Below are 17210 nucleotides of genomic sequence, written 5' to 3'. Positions count from 1 at the left end.
GCTGTCCTGACTCCTTCCCTTCTCATTGCCCTCAGCCTTCCTGAGACCTGCCCCCCTCCACCAGCCCTTCTCTCCCCCCTGTGCCCACTCCTCCAGTAGCCCCACTCTGATAAAGTGAGCTACCCCTCCTCATCCCCTCTCCTAACACCTCCCTCTACACACCTGCCCTGCCTCTCTCCTCTGAGGCTATTCCCTCCCCCGTAGGTGTCTGCCCTTCTGCTTCACCCCCAGAATCTCCTGGCACCTGACCCTCCTAGCTCCTCCCGCTTCCCTCACTGCCCCTGCCCCCTTTTCCCTCTTTTTCCCTGATACCCATCCCCTCAACACTCTCTGCCCCCCATTCCCTTCATGCCCCTGTGCCCTCACACAGGCCTTGCTCCATCCCCACCTTCCTCATGCCCACTTCTTCTTTCAAGACTTCTCCCAGGACCTTCCCCTCCTCCCTCTAGCCAGTGCCCTTCCTCTCCTAGCATCACCCTGTTCCCCCCTCCCACTGACACCTCCCCTCCTGCCTCTTCCTCATTGTCTGCACTTGGCCCCCTGGGATTTGTTTCTCCTGCACCCCTGTACCTTAGTGCCTTCCCCTTTCTTCTTCTGCTCCTGACCTCCTCCCCACCCCTCCCCTCAGCACAAGCCCCTTCCCCATATTTTTCCCTCCCCTCAGCCCAACCCAGCTGCTTCCCCTCCCTCAGGGCCAAGCAAAACATTCCCCCCCCCCCACTTTTTTGTTGTCTTTTACATGTTTGCATTTTGCAATGGGTTTTTTTTTTTGTTTGCTTTCATTTGTGTCCCAGCATTTTAGCCCTATAAATAGCAAATAGCATTTTCATTCATTTTTTTCCATAAAGGCAAAGGCGCTTCAAGTGAACTCCCCCTTTCACTGCCGCTGGGTCACAGCAGCCTTTTCCCTGCCCTGTCCAGCCCCTTCCCAAGGGCAAGCAACCCTCGCTCCCAACCCACAGGGGAAACAGGGTGCAGGGACAGAACAGAGCCAGAGGGGTGCAGGGAACAGTGGGGGGGGGGGGAGGAGACGGGACAGGGGTGGCGCGGGAAACAGGAAGCACAGTGGTAGAGGAACGCAAAGATCGGGGGGAGCAGAGTGCAGGGTGCGGTGGAGGCACAGGGAATGGGATGTGGGGAACGGGAGGGGCAGAGGGATCGGGGTCTAGGGGCAGTGCAGGGAATGGGCAGCACAGAGCTTGGGGGGTGCAGGGAGCGGGGTGCAAGGACGGCACAGAGCCAGGGGGAGAGCAGGGGATCCGGGGTGCAGGGGCGGCATGGGGAATGGGTGGCAGGAGCCAGATGGGGTGCGGGGTGGGCGCAGCGAGCCGGGCGGTCAGCAGGGAGGTCTCTCACCGGCAAGAGGCTGGGGCCGTGGCAGGACTGGAGTTGGTGGGGCGGGGCCTGGCTCCGCTGCGCGCCGCAGCCAGCTGCCGGGGACACATGGCCAGAGCCGAGCTGCCGCAGCCCTTTATAGTCGACAGGCCCACGTCCCGCCAGCATCCTGGCATCTGCCGGCACCCCGCCTCCTCGCACCACAGCTGCACGCGGGCAGCCCGGCTCTGAGTATCGCCGGAGTTCCCCCTCCCCGGCAGCGGTCTGCTCCTCTGCCAGCTGGCAGATCGGATGGGGCCGCGCCACCCGTACTGCAGGCTTCGGCCAGTCCGTTACAATGGCCCACTGGGCCAGTCCGCCCCTGCACTCGCCAGCTGCCAAAATCTACTCACCACGGGCGAGCAGGAGAGTGCATTTGTCGAGCCCTGATAAGAAGAATGCAAATGCATAGTTTTCATTTGCAGGTTTCTATGCACTAATACAGTGCTGCACAGTTGGGTTGCAAACCCTGCTAATAAACATTAATTTGTTGAAACAGATTTTTTTTTTAAATATTGAACACATTCCTTTTAGAATTTTAGCTTTGTAAAAGCTTTTTTCCCCTTATTGTCCATCACCTGGAACAGCTTAGATGGTCAGGATTTCTGAGATGTAACAGTGGAAAAAGACTGCTTTCTTTACTTCCACCACAGCCATTGCATAAGAGTTCAAAAATTCCATAAAATGTAATGTATCAGGCTTGACAGACCATTTCTACCAACGTTGTCTACTGTCCTCCTTTCACATTTCATGAGTTGCAAATTACTGATACACCAACACAAGAATGGTATCCAGGTACAGTTAGGAGGCACCATGCTGTTGGTCAAGGACAAAAGATGGCTATAAAATTTTACAATGGCTGTATTACAGATCATGTCTATAATTTCAAAGGAGCCAGCTTCCCATTCTAAAATGTTTAGTGTTCACAAATGAAAAGGTTGAAAATCACTGTTCTACAAAGCTGCATATTAAACTTTATTATTGTTTAATGTTTTCTAAGGTGCTCTACTAAAATATAGCAGGTGGCAGAGACTACTAGAGAGAGGAGAGTTATTAAAAAGACTACCACGTCTTTCAAGTCCTCACTCTTACCACATTCAATGTTTCTTCTTTCAAAAAAGCAGAAGAAAAATGGGAAGGGGTCTTGTCAGCTTACTGCAATATTTTCTTTATGGCACTTCCCACCCAAGGAGCCAAAGCTATTTACCAATAGTTAATAAGAACCAAGACAACCCTAAGAATTAAGTAGCATTACCCTAATTTTACATGAGGAACTAGCAGAAAGAACTAATGTAACTTGCCTGAAGGCATACAAGGTACACATGACAAAATCAGGAACAGAATAAAAAGCCCCTGGTTCCTGATCCTACTATGGTAGAATGTACCCCCGTATTCATATCCTATACACTACTGTAATAATATTTCTACAAATTATGTCCTGTGAGGTATTTAAAAATTCATAATTTGCTGGTTGTTATCGTCCTGGTAAAATGCGTGGGGCAACACTATAGGTGATGTTACAAGAGACCACTGTACAACAGGTAGTACCTCCCTTAATTGGGACATTCTAGCCCAGCAACATCCATGTCTTGGGCTCTTCTGAAAGAGGGGGATTTTTCTAAAATCTGGCCCAATGTAGAAGGTTCAAATTTTGGAAAGGCCTCTTCTGAAAAAAAAAATCGGAAAAAGCTTTAGTGTAGACCTAGCCTAAGACTGCTGAAACCATATAGTGACAATTTGTTTTAATTTACGTTTGTTAAATTAGGCACTAATAGCATTTTAACTTTATTCTTCTTGTAATCAGTTCTGCCTTTTATGCTTCATTACATCTTCCCACTTAAAATTAAAAAATGTTTTATTGTTTTATCTAATCCAGTGTGTTTAATTGAAGTGCCTGAGAAACTCCATTTGGGTTGACAAGATGTGTGCATATTATTTCTATTAAAGAAATAACATGATTAAAGTAACTTGTATTGTTCAGGTGAGGGCTGGGCAGTACAAGACATATATTCATGAGGTAAAATCTAAGATGGTGGTGTGCTGAGATCACCTGTCAGTATAACCAAAGGTAGTGAGAGCCAGAGTGTAACCCAAGTGAAGCTAGCAGGTTGAGGTTGCACAGACACTGAGGGTGGGGCTTGCAAGCCGAAAGTCTGTTTGGGAGCAGCAGAGGTGGGCACTGTTTCTGCAAGATTGCAGGGCAGGGGTGATACAGCTGCTCCTCAGTCTGAAATGTTCTGTATGTCTCACCTACACTTGAGCAACCGCCAACCTCCCTCACCTTCAGCATGGAAAGTAGTAGAAGAGGGCATCTTCCAACTCCAAAGAAACAAAAAGGTCATTGCAAATAAAGAATGACGTGCCATCCCAGGCAGCACCAGAGTCACTCTAGCTCTGGGATAACCCCATATTTATAATTACATTAGGATATAGTGAGCACAAGGGAGAAAGACACTCAAAGCATCTCATCATCCTGAGGACTTGCATTCTTGCACACCAGGCTCCCTGTCAAGAACCCCACCGGTTTCTCTTTACAAACAGCTGTCAATAAGAGTTAGAATTAGAGATTTAAAAATGTAACCGTTTAATTGCTAAAATTCATAGAGATTACACACGCTGCATGGTCTGCACTATAAAACTTAAATACTTGAAAGCCCACAGCAAAGCCTTCCCGAAAGCAGGGCCAGCAAGGGGCCCAGGGCAGGCAGGGAGCTGCTCCAGCCCTACTAGTCAACCAGAAGCAGTAAGCTCACCCATTGAGGCTTACCAGTTAATCTTTTAAATCCCTAGTCAGAGTATGTAACAGCATTCACGATGGACTTCAGTTGTCTCTTTTGACTAATACATTTTAAATTGTACCCACATTCCTGAAACTTCAGAGTACACACCTCTCGATTTCACCACATTGGTGTGGCACTGCATTTATTGAGAAAGGCCTTGAAGGTTTTTTCGGAAGACATCCCAAGTTGAAATGACAAAGCTGGGAGAGATTATTTTTATGGGGAAATTAATAAAATTAATTAATAAAATTAATAAAATTAGATGACCAATGTCACTTTAAGTAGCAGACAAATGCATGAACTTTCTTCCCCAATAGATTCAACATTATCAGAATATGAGGAAGCACTGCTGAGTTGTTAAAGCAGGAGATCTGAAGTTAGGAACTCCTAGGATTTAATCTCGGTTTGCTTTATGACTTTGGGCAAACCACTTCACCTCCCAGCCTGTTTTTCCTGTCTGTAAAATGGAAAAATAAGAGCAGCCTACCTCAATGGAGTGTTGTGTGATTTAATTATTGTTTGTAATGCATTTTGAGATCTGTAAATGAAAGATAGTGTAGATGTTCAAAACCGGGTGGATTTGATTTAAATTACTAGTCAGGAAGACTTGATTTAATCATGGCTTTCTACATAAAAATGAATTCTTGTTGGTTGTCATAAGCTTAATACATATTCTTCAAAACTCAGAGACAGATACAGGTTTAATTTTTAGAAGGTAAACAATACTTTTTAAACAGTGATTGAATTTTGAAAACTCTTCAAATTAATTCTATACCTATATCAGAAAATGAATGATCCCTTACCAAAGGTAATTGAAACAGATTTTTATGAAGTCATTGGGAGATTAACGATTGCCAGTTCAACAGGTTAATCATTAATATTTGGAAGATTTTCTTGCCATGCTGTATTAGGAAGAGATCACCAGACAGACATTTAAACTGATTTAACTAAAACAATGATATTATGTATTCTGGAATTTTCCTTCAACAGCAAACATATAATATTTTAACAAATCAGGCAAATGTATTTTTGAATTTAGTTAAACGTTCAAGTTTTTTAAAATCAAGTTTGTTTTTGTTAATGGTTTATAACTAAATACAGGCAGTCCCCGGGTTACATACAAAATAGGGACTGTAGGTTTGTTCTTAAGTTGAATCTGTATGTAAGTCGGAACTGGTGTCCAGATTCAGCCGCTGCTGAAACTGATCAGTTTCAACAGCGGCTGAATCTGGACACCAGTTCTGACTTACATACAGATTCAACTTAAGAACCCCAGGCTCCACGGCTTTGCTCCCCATCCCCCTGGTCTGCAGACCAGGGGGACGGGGAGCAAAGTGGCTGAACACGCGGGCAGCGGACAGCCCAGACGCGTCTCCGCTGCCCGCGTGCTCCGCGGCTTTGCTCCCCTCGTGCTCCGCAGCTTTGCTCTGCAGACCAGGGGGCTTTGCGCGGCTTTGCTCGGCTTTGCTCTGCAGACCAGGGGGGACGGGGAGCAAAGCAGAGCAAAGCCACGGAGCACGCGGGCAGCGGACAGCCCAGTCTGGGCTGTCCGCTGCCCGCGTGTTACGCCGCTTTGCTCCCCGTCCCCCTGGTCTGCAGACCAGGGGGACGGGGAGCAAAGCAGAGCAAAGCCGCGGAGCACGCGGAAAGCGGACAGCCCAGACGCGTCTGGGCTGTCCGCTGCCCGCGTGTTCCGCCGCTTTGCTTCCTCTCCCTGGTCTGCTGGAGACCAGGGAGAGGGAGGGCCCTGTTCATAACTACGGATCCGACATAAGTCGGATCCGCGTAACTCGGGGACTGCCTGTATGTTAAATGAAATATTTGTTAAACGAAAATTAAATAGTGTACATCAGCCAGCTAAACATATGAGAAACTTAAAATACTGCCTTCTATTCATTGAACTTTCTGAAGTTTTGCACTTTTAGAGAGAGATAAGGGATGACTAGTACACAAATTTGCAGAGGGACAATAGGGCTGAGGTCTGTTATTTCTCACCTCTATATATTATTTATTTATTTTAAAGTGTTTTTGTTGTTAATAAGCATGTTAGCTCTGGAAACACAAATCCAGTTTGGGAACTGTAAAACTAAGCATCTCTGCTGGTATCTTTGAAACTAGACTGAGCACCAAGTCCCACTGGGTAGATGGAAAGATTAACCTAAATAATCTATATAGAAGCCTCTGGGATCCCATAAGGTTGGGTCTCTAATCCATGAAGTATTGAAAACTCATTTACAAAACTTTTCTTAAACATTACATGAATTAGAATTAATAATCCCTGCTCTACGATGAGATATGTTTGAGCTATGATGTATCTTAACTAAAATTATCTTTACATAGTTTTTTTTCCCTCAAAAGCATTTTATCAAAAAAGTTAAATAAATCAAATAACTGACTTTTCTCCACCCTTGTTCAAAGTATTATTTCCCTTGTAAAATAAACAAATATATCTGAAAGAGTCCTGTTTATGGCTTAATCAGCCATTTGATGGATAAAAATGTCAAGTGAACTTTACAAGTCAAAGGCTATAATGGCTAAACACTCTGGAAAAATATGCGAATCCCAATTAAATATTAACCTACTGTAAAACACAAAGATTACAAATAAGAATATAGTATCTTTAAAAAATGAAATTTAGTTCTCTATTTAGTGAGACTGTCAGTCAATGTGTTCCTTGGCAAGCTGGTAATAAATTGTTCTCATAGGCTACGTCTACACTGGCCCCTCTTCCGGAAGGGGCATGTAAATTTCAGCAGTCGTCGTAGGGAAATCCGCGGGGGATTTAAATATCCCCCGCGGCATTTAAATAAAAATGTCCGCCGCTTTTTTCCGGCTTTTAAAAAAGCAGGAAAAGAGCGTTTAGACTGGCCCCGATCCTCCGGAAAAAGTGCCCTTTTCCGGAGGCTCTTATTCTTACTTTGGCTCTTATTTGGGCACTTTTTCCGGAGGATCGGGGCCAGTCTAGACGCTCTTTTCCGGCTTTTTTAAAAGCCGGAAAAAAGCGGCGGACATTTTTATTTAAATGCAGCGGGGGATATTTAAATCCCCCGCGGATTTCCCTAAGACGACTAGTGAAATTTACATGCCCCTTCCGGAAAAGGGGCCAGTGTAGACGTAGCCATAGGGTTTTCTTCTGCTTTATCAGTCAGTTAATTGTGTGAAAGATTCACAAGAAAGACTTAAAACTTTGTACTCGTCTGAGACAAACACTGATTGGAACATTGCAAAGAACATTCTGAACACAAATATACATTGGAAAGGAACAGCCTTTATCAATTAAAAAAAACCTACATATTTTGTACTTCAGTGTTGAAAGTAATCCCTTGGGAGTGATCTGCACATAGCCCAAATGGACAGGCTGCATATACCACACAGAATCACACTGACTTCAGTGGAACAATATGGGAGCTAATTTCAAGACTAAGGTCTAAGATTATTATAATAAAGATTTAAAAATATTTGGATTTGCAGTTTTTACTTTGTGTATATGACCACACTTGTGTATAGTTAACATTTCCCTTAGTTTCCGCTATTGTTTTGTCAACTCCTCACAAGCATTTAAAAGATTGGAAAAATATTACTGCAGAATTACAAAACAGGGAAACTCAGCAACAGGTGCAATAACTGAAGCTATTTTTTAATTCATTTTTGAAAATGGGCCAACTTCCAGGTTTACTCATATCTATTCTAATACTAATGGAACACAAAAGGGGATAAAAAAATGAAGTCACCAATGGTTGTTGTGGTCTCTCACATACTTTTATGCTGAGATAAGAGATGACCCTCTATAGGTTTTAACTAGGGGGGAAAAGGAACTTAATTTTTTTCAGGTACTGTCCTATTACAACTCAGGTCCCTGCTGGCTTTTGCTGCAGCTCAGCCAATTCTTGCTGGAGCTGAGCACCCCTTTACTTTCACCTCTGAAAGCTGAAACAGCGTCTCTGATCAATCCAAAGTGTCAGGTTATCAGGAGTTTAAGAACAAGGCTTTGACGGCCTAACTAGGTAGGGCATTTACACAACTCATTCAGGGTGACAATATCAAGACAAGTCCCTCGTGGCCGAAAGGTTTTAAGGCAGCTTGATGCAGAAAGGACGAGCCAGAAGAACAGAGCCCGTAAGAGCGAAGAGGCGGCGGGAGCAGCATTAGTTGTGTTATGGCAACGCTCAGCAGGAGCAGGGCCACGGGTGCGAGGCGCTGCCCCGGCACATCCCAAGAAGCTCCTGCTCGCCAATGCTCTGTGGCAATTAATATACAATGGCGGGGGGGGGGGGCGGGGCCGGCCTGGGACAGGTGGGAGACGCCGCAAGGCGGGCAGGGGTAGGTGCCGAGGGGGGGCTGTTTCCCTCTGTGCACAGGGCTCGCTGCACGCGCCTCTGGGGGCGGCCCGGTCGGCCCAAGCCTGCGCCGCGTCCCCATCCCGCCGCCGCAGCAGCTCCGCGGTCAGGGCGGCAGCGCAGGCCCAGGGCGCGGGCCCCGAGCCCCGTCAGGCCCCCACCGCGGCGCTTCCCGCTGGCCCGGGGCTCCCTCCCCCCCGGCGCGCACCTGGGCGATGCCCGAGCCCATCAGGCCGCCGCCGATCACGGTCACATGCTTCACGATCAGCTTCTTGGCGGCCGCGGTGGCGGCCCTGGCGGCGACGGAGGACGCGGAGCGCACGAAGTGGCGCGTGCCGAGCGCCATGGCGAGCTGGGCTGGCGGGGGCGGCCGCAGGCAGGCGCAGCCCAGCGGGGCGGGGCGGGGCCGCGGCAGCCGCTCCCTACGGGCCCCCGCCCGCTGCGAGGAGGGGCCAGCGGCCCCTCGGCGTGACCCCCGCGGCGCGACCCCCGCGGCGCTACCCCCCCCCCTCCGCGGCCGTTGCGGCCCCCCCCCAACATGGCCCCGCCCCCCGCGGCCGTTGCGCCCCCCCCCCCAACATGGCCCCGCCCCCCGCGGCCGTTGCACCCCCCCCTTCCCCGCCACTCACCATGGGCAAGAGCCACCCACCTCCGTGCGCACCCCACCCAGCTTATGGGCATCGCACCCAGCACCCTGGGCAAGCAGCAACCTCCTCCCCACACTTAAGCGGGCACCGTCCCTGAGCCTATAAAAGGCCCACCCTGCCCCCACAAAACGTGTGTGTGGGGTGGGGGGACGAATACTAAACTGCAGGTCCCTTTTTTCATCTTTTTCCTGAAGTGACAAGCCCTGGCTGGCGGGAGCGATGATGCTTATGGCCCTATCATGTTGCCACCTTGCCAATCGTGGCATGGATCATGAAAATCTTGGGCTGTGGGAAATTTAGCCTTTTTTGTGCACTTTTACCATCTACCGTACAGATTTCATGAAGGATGCCATCATTTGTCAGCATAGGACTCCTGCCACAAAAGGGAGTTGTAGGAGAATCACAAGGTTATTATAAGAGGGCCATAGTATTAGCACTCTTACTTCTGTGCTACCTTCAGACTTGGGCCAATGCAGAGCAGTGGTTGTAAAGTTACTTAGATGCCTAGCTCTGAAGGCAGACCCTGCCAGCTGCAGCACAGAAGTAAGGCTTGCAATACCATACCCATGTCATCCTTAAATCTGTATTGTTGCTTTCAGAGATGGGTGGCCAACAGCCCCACTGTAAGAGTGACAACATGCTATCATTCCATCCTTACTTCTGCACAGGGTAGCTCTGCCTTCAAAGTTTAATTCCTGGCCGGGAATCACTATGCTCCAGCTACCCAATTCCGAAGGCAATGCTGCTACCAGCAGCTGCATAGGAGTAAGATTAGCAATACCACAACCCCCCATACAATAACCTTGCAATCCCTGCCCGAGACATTTTTGGGTCAAGACACCTACAATTACAACAGCATGAAATTTCAGGTTTAAAAACCCAAAATAATGAAATTTACCATTTCTAAATATACTATGAGCATGAAATTGACCAAAATGGACTGAACGTGGTAGGGTCCTACTCATTCTAGACATGAGGACCGCTGTAGTCATCATTCACTTTACTAGTCAGAGTGAATAGAACAAGGGCCCTGATTTTGATGCTTAAAGGTTTTACCACCTTTATAAACTGAATGAGGTTTATGGGGGAAGCTTGACACCTTCCACATTGCCACTACCTATTTTGATTTCATCAAGGGTTGAAACAGCACCAAGTCCCCTACACCAAAAAAATCTCTTGCATGTTCCAAACAGGCTGCTACTGGAATCTGTCAGTAGTGCACTCAAGGAAGCAGCTGCCTAAGGTGACAAACACAAGAGCAAAGCTCAAATTTTATATGCAAAGATGGTATTGTAACTGTTGGTACTGATTACAGTAATACCATACAGCACAGTAAAATGTATGCTGTAAATAGCAAAGTAAAAAGTCAGTTAAATAGATAACTCTGTAAACACTGAGATTTTCAGCAGTTATGTAGTTACATGCAGTGTGGGCTTTGCATTATAAAGCTTAAATAAACTTTGAGATCCCACAGTGAAGACTCCATGGGAGCAGGGCTGCTAGCCCCCGGTAACTTTGAGATCCCACAGTGAAGACTCCATGGGAGCAGGGCTGCTAGCCCCCGGGGAGGCCTCCTCCCTGCCACTGTCAATCCACTTCCCCGGGGAACAGAGCCAGCAAGACCTGACAATCCCACTTCAGGGGCTTCGTTGCAGGCTCCTGGGGAGCTGGGGCATAACCTGCAGTTGGGGCAGGAGGAGGAAGAATAGGGAGCAGGCTGGGCCCACAATGGACAGGGATTGCTCCGGCTGGTTGGAATAGTCCCTGCCTATGATGGACCCAGGGTGGGCAGGGAGCTGCTCCACTTCCTGCAGTTAACCAGAGCCAGTAAGCATTACCGTTTAGGGTGATGCTTACCCATTAACCAGTTAACCTTTTGTATGTAAATATGTAACATTAGTAAGTTTAGGCTAATAAATTAGTTTTGGTTAAGGCTAGTATGCAATAAACACAAATGGGCTCTTAGTTTAACAGGAGATACTTTCTTTGTAGGATACTAAAGGATATACTAAGCACCAAGCTACATCAATTCCCATGGACTTTGGGCACTCAGGAAACAAGCTTTAATTATGATTATATATAACGTGTATGCCAGAAAGCTTATAATCATTTAATTGTAATTTTCTTTTATACAATAATAGATCTTGCAGGCAGGGTTTTGACACTGTCGGTCTACGTAAAGTCCTTCACGACCTGAGTTCTGCATACAAATAGGGTTCATATTCAGGGCCTAAGAACTGGTATGTTTTAAACATTGCAGATAAGATTACACAAATTTAAGTGTTTTTGCTTGTACATCAAAAGCACTACCCAGATATCTGAATTCAAAAGATTGTTAAACATTTTTATCAAATAGAGTTTGTGTAGGAAAAAATACAAACATTAAATTCAGAGGAACACAGTTTTAAGAAAAATATTCAGTGTTTTACAGCCATTCAGGACAAAGCAATAATTTTATATTCCCTTTAAACCAGCTTTTTCTGTTATTGAGAAATGTGTTTACCAGCCACTGCCCTCGTTCTAAAGATTTTAGCTCACCCTGAGTGCTGGCACAAGTAGATTATCCCAGTGATCACATGAACTTTGGTATACACTACAGTAATACAAATACCATAGAATGATTATACTTTTGGCACAGTTCCAATTCTTAGTGTTAAGGTGACACTAATCATTAATACTCTTGCCCTGTTTAATGGGTAATTTGTCACATGGTCTGCATATCTGAATCAACATTCTTTTTTCAAGTAGGAAAAATGGTTGAATTTAAGTTGCTTTTAATTTACTGTGCCAGGATGTGACCCTGTTCAACTTGTTTGCTCTCATGAAGTTACCAATTTCTTTATATCTTTACAGAGGCCATGTCTACATTATGGGGATTATAGCATCACAGCTATGTCACAATACCTATGCTAGCATAATCCTTTAATGTAGAGATAGCCTAAAGTCATACAGAAGGTTTTTCCATTGTTTTAGTAACACCACTTCCCTGTGTGATGGTAATTAGGTTTAAAGAAGCATTTTCTCATAGACCTTGCTGCATTTATTCCCATTTTAATTTATTTCATTATGAAATATATGCTAAAAAGACCAAATAAGCACACTTTGTCAGAAGCTGGGAATGGGTGACAGGGGATAGATCACTTGATTATGCCCTCTGGAGCACGCGGGCAGCGGGACAGCCCAGAAGCGCCGCGGCTGTCCCGCTGCCGGCATCCTCAGAGGCTTTGCTCCCCGTCTCCCTGGTCTGCTGGTCTCCAGCAGACCAGGGAGACGCGGAGCAAAGCCGCGGAGGACCCGGGCAGTGGGACCGCGGTGCGTCTCAGTCCGCCGCCCGCGTCTCCCTGGTCTGCTGGAGGGGGGGGGGGCGCAGCTAGTAGCCCCCCCCAGCAGACCAGGCTTTTCTTGGGACGCCTGGGGTAGAGCAGCTGGGGCGCTGCCGGTTGGTCCCGCAGTGCCGCTCTCGGTGCTACTGGACCAACCCGGCAGCACCCCAGCTGCTCTGCCCCAGTCGTCCCGATTCAGCCGCTGCTGGACCAACCCAGCAGCACCCCAGCTGCTCTTCTCCAGGCGTCCCCAAGTCAGCCGCTGCTGAAACTGACCAGCAGCTGACTACAGGAAGCCCGAGGCAGAGTTGCTCTGCCCCGGGCTTCCTGGAATCAGCCGCTGATCAGTTTCAGCAGCAGCTGACTTGGGGACGCCTGGGGTTCTTAAGTTGAATCTGTATGTAAGTCGGAACTGGCGTCCAGATTCAGCCTGTTGAAACTGATCAGCAGCTGATTCCAGGAAGCTCGGGGCTAAGCAACTCTGTCTTGGGCTTCCTGTAGTCAGCCGCTGGTCAGTTTCAGCAGCGGCTGAATCTGGACGCCAGTTCTGACTTACATACAGATTCAGCTTAAGAACAAACCTACAGTCCCTATCTTGTACGTCACCCGGGGACTGCCTGTACTTACTTCTGTAGACTAACTGCACAACTAGTGTAACATGCTAGGGTCTGTTTACATCCCTCCATTACATCCCACAAGCTCCTTCTGTGCCACCATCCTACCATGTTCCATTTCAAAGACTTTCTGCAACATCCTTCGCCCATCCCTTACGCCATTCTCTACCATTCTTTCCCACCATACCTCCTTATTCCCCACTCCACCATTCTTCCTTTTTCACATTTTTTAAACTGTGTTGGAAGGGCAGGTTGTACTAAAGTGAGAGGAATTCATATCCTGCATGTGTTAATGTCTATCAAACAATTACAGAGAGGGTTGAAACTGGTAGAAACCAATGGCTCTACTATGCGTCTCCTAGACAATAAAATGGAACATTTAATAGCTTTAGAAAAGACTGTATTAAAAAGTCATCTAAATATTACAGTGAAAATCTCAAGTTGCATAAATGTAGGCACCATTCTTTGCATTCAGCAATAGTCAATTTATACAGAAGGTACATTCAAGATTTCTCTCTTGCAAAAACAATTTAGGTCAATATTGCACAATCCAGTTCTCCTCCCAGCTAACTTTTGTTACCAATTTACCTTTGCTCTTCAGCAGAAGGGTATAAATTACACAAACAAGAGTAATTTCCCTCCATCCTCTAGGTCATGCAGTTTCTAGTCTCTCTCAAGAACTAGTAGAAGCTTTAATTTTATTTACCTTTGTGTCAGTTGGAGCAGCAATTCATGTTCTGGCAGATGTGATAATGGTTACCCCGATTATGCAGTATCAGATTCCATGTACAATCAGAAACTACAATTCTTGAGACACTTGTAAAATAACAGTTTTTCAGAGGTAATAGGGTATTTTACATACCAGATTTCTCTGCAGAACACTGGTTTTGTCAAAAGCACATGACAATTTATGTGCAAATCCATATAATCAATATGCAGGTATCTACTCATATACTTTGTGTAGTTTGTTTGGAAAATCTGCAAAAAAATTAAGTACTTCTACTTAAGTGGATAAGTCTATGCTCTTTGTATCTATCAGTTGCATAGCCAGCATTATCATGGTGTTTGGATAGGCATTTAACAGAAGTCAGATAAAAATCATCAACATTTTATTGTTGCTTTGCAACTGAAGGTTTCTAAAATAAGGATTTTCAGCAAATATCAGGTGTGCAAGAACCTTTGCACTTCAACCTGCTCTAAGGAGATTTCTTGTGTCTGGAAGGGAGGTGATCAGAAATATTCATATAGCCAAGTCCAGATTGGTGAGCCATTGGATAGTCTCACAAATGTCTTGGTACAAGCCTAAGATAACATTGGCCAATGACTGAAGTGGGCACTGATTTTACAGGCTGGTCCAGTTTACAACTGGGTTCCATAGACACACTGTGCATTGTCGCTCATCTTTCAGAGATGAAAGAATTAGCAGCATCTGCCATGTGATGATTTCAAAAAAGTTAAATGTGGTCCATTGTTTCTGGGGTAGATTGAAGCCTTAAATTCTTCTCTGGTGTCAGCAATCAGGTGTTTGAAACATTAATACACATTTTTTTCCTAGGGGCCTCAGTTTTAAGTGAGGATAAATTAAGGCTAATTCCAGTCCCAAAAAAGGAATGAGATTTCAGGTAGGTTTTTGGAAGGTTTTAGAGGTCCTCATTAACTGGCAAGTACATGGGTCACCTCTACTTCAAACTGTAGGTGCATCTCTCTCTCTCAGTTTGGATCTTGGGTTGGAGTGTCTGTGCCAAAGCAGACAACCATTGAAAAGTAGTTGATTTTCATGTTTGTTATAATTTTCATTGTAGCATTAAGATGCCTGTCCAGACCAATGCACAATACAGGTTGAACCTCTCTGGTCCAGCAACATCTATGGTCCAGCACAATTTTAGTTAGCCAGATGCCCACTTATCATGAGTGTGCCTAGTTGTGGTTGTTTCCCCCCCCATTTCTCAGTACCATAAAATTTGTTTACAATCATCAGTCCTGGCGCTCAGTGTTCTGTGCTGTTATTTAGCTCGAATTTACCCCTAAATGTCTTCTAAGAGCCCGTAAGCAGTGGAAGTTGGTAATGCTGCTAGGCAATATTGACCTTCCATGGTTCAGCAAATTCTCTGATTCGGCACCAGTCAGATCCCAAGGGTGCTAAATTGGAGAAGTTTAACAATCAAGAACATAGGCTAGATGTGCTGTATGATGAATATATTGGCACTCCCTGTTATGTCTGCATGTTCTTGGCCAAGTTATTTGTGCACGTCTTCTTCAGATGACCTTTAAAAGTGAAGATTCTGTCCAAAGTTGTACCCAAATACTTTGAATAAGGCTCATTTCAGACCTGTTAATCGCTGAAGGGGACACTAAATAATTCCTTGGCAGCTTTGATGTTTAGAAGAAAGGTAGTTACCGAGATCTGTAGAGGCGGCACTGGAGTAGTATTTTCCAATCTTGAAAATATTTTGCCATTATCTTGAGACTGAAGATGATGTTGCTGATGATAGTGAGATCTTTTGCCATGAACCATAAAAGCAATGTCATCAGCATAAATAAACATATGCAAAACTGTGTAATGTAAGTCACTAACATAAATGCTGAACAGTGAAAGCCAGCAGGGAACCTTAAGAAAAACCACAGCTGAGCATGCAAGCTTTGCTGACCTCTGCTTTCAAACAGGATGCAATATTTAGTTGCTCAACACTGTGGAAGGGTGTTGCCTAGAGCTATGGTATTTGATGACCTCTAGCCCATCTCTCTCTACCATATCATAGGCAATGGATAAGTCTACCAGTGCTTTTCTGGGTTTTAGATTCTTCTGGAAACCAGCCTCAAAGTAAGTATTAATGGCAAGAGCCTGGTCACAGCAACTTTGTCCAAGTCTGAAACTGGCCTGTTCTTTTGGCAGGACAGCCAAAGGTGCAATGGACCAGCAAAACCCTCTCTTGCAAGTTATGGAAAGGAGCAATATTGTGCGATAACTGGCAGCAGCGTCTGGTGGTTTCTCATGTTTGAGGAGGCCAGTAACCATTGCTTCATGCCAACTTTTTGGAATCTTCCCAGTGTAATGCATATGGCAGTGAACAGGTTTGCCAGCCACACTTGTTGTCCCTTTCAGCCAAAATTCATACCAAAATTAGAATAAATGCCATCCTTGACAGCAGGTTTCGGAAACTATGAGGGTTTTTTAAAAAAATTTCTGCAGTATATGGAGAGGATAGCAGTGAAATGGCAGAGTTTTGTCAGAAATTTGAGAAGAGCTCTTTCTTCAACTTTGTCTACTGAACTTACTAGTTTTGATCTTTGAGTTACGGAGAAGGTGCATGGCAACAGAATTGGCTGTCATTTTCAGTTGATGCCTTTTCTCCAAGTCAGCATCTCCAAGCTTATGGAAGAACACTCAGGCTTTGAAACTGACATGAGTGAAGTTAAAATCTACCACTGTCTCATTCAATCTCTTTAGGCATGCAGAATTCAGAGACTCTATTCCTGCTTTTTCCATGTCTCAATCACCACTCTTCTCATATTCTTTGAGAAATAATGTGCCAGTACTGCATGCCAGAAAATTTTCAAGACTCTTTGTGAAGTATGCAGAGTAATGATAATATGAGCTTCAGCTATTCAAAATTTGGAAGTCTTCAGACATTAATTATGATCAGTTGTCTGATTCTTACCACAGCAATAGCAATTTCCTCCGTCTTGGGCTCCTCCAGAACTGATGTGACAAGGCAATACTTTGTGGTGTTCATGGTAGCAGTAGGATCATAGCCATTAATTTTAGCTCTTACAATTTGCTCATAATCTGCAACAAGAGTGATGATGTTGCTGCGCTACAAGAAAAATGTCATTCTTCTGAAGAATTTTTGAAAGCTAGTCATGCTGAGCATGTGATAGACCTTCTGGAAAAAGCTGTTCCAACAGTTTGATGCTGACCAAAATTTCACATTGCTAAAGTCATACTGCGAGATTCACGAATTCAGGACTGGTAGCCTTTTGACAATATCTGTTGTGTTAATAAACAGCATACACTGGAATACCACATGATGTTTTTTGTCTTGCAAGAGATTAAAGCAATATTTACTACTTTAAAGCAGTCAATTTTTGACTAAGTTAAATATACTAATAATTACTGTAGTTATTAGTTCTCCCA

General features: G+C 45.3%; 1 protein-coding gene across 2 annotated transcripts in view; it reads right to left on the bottom strand.

Annotated features, from left to right (window-relative positions):
* Window positions 1–8981, bottom strand: part of HADH (hydroxyacyl-CoA dehydrogenase) — a 44127-nt gene extending 35146 nt beyond the window's left edge. For both annotated transcript variants that reach the window (XM_075929706.1, XM_075929705.1), the window contains exon 1: window positions 8700–8981. In XM_075929706.1, coding sequence (XP_075785821.1) covers window positions 8700–8837 — 138 coding nt within the window. In that variant the 5' untranslated portion in view covers window positions 8838–8981. The remainder of the gene's footprint in view (window positions 1–8699) is intronic.
* Between the last annotated feature and the right edge of the window lie 8229 nt (window positions 8982–17210).

The sequence above is a fragment of the Pelodiscus sinensis genome, chromosome 5, assembly GCF_049634645.1.
Source record: "Pelodiscus sinensis isolate JC-2024 chromosome 5, ASM4963464v1, whole genome shotgun sequence".
In the NCBI taxonomy this organism is placed as follows: Eukaryota; Metazoa; Chordata; order Testudines; family Trionychidae; genus Pelodiscus; species Pelodiscus sinensis.
This window is presented reverse-complemented; position numbering and strand designations above follow the sequence as displayed.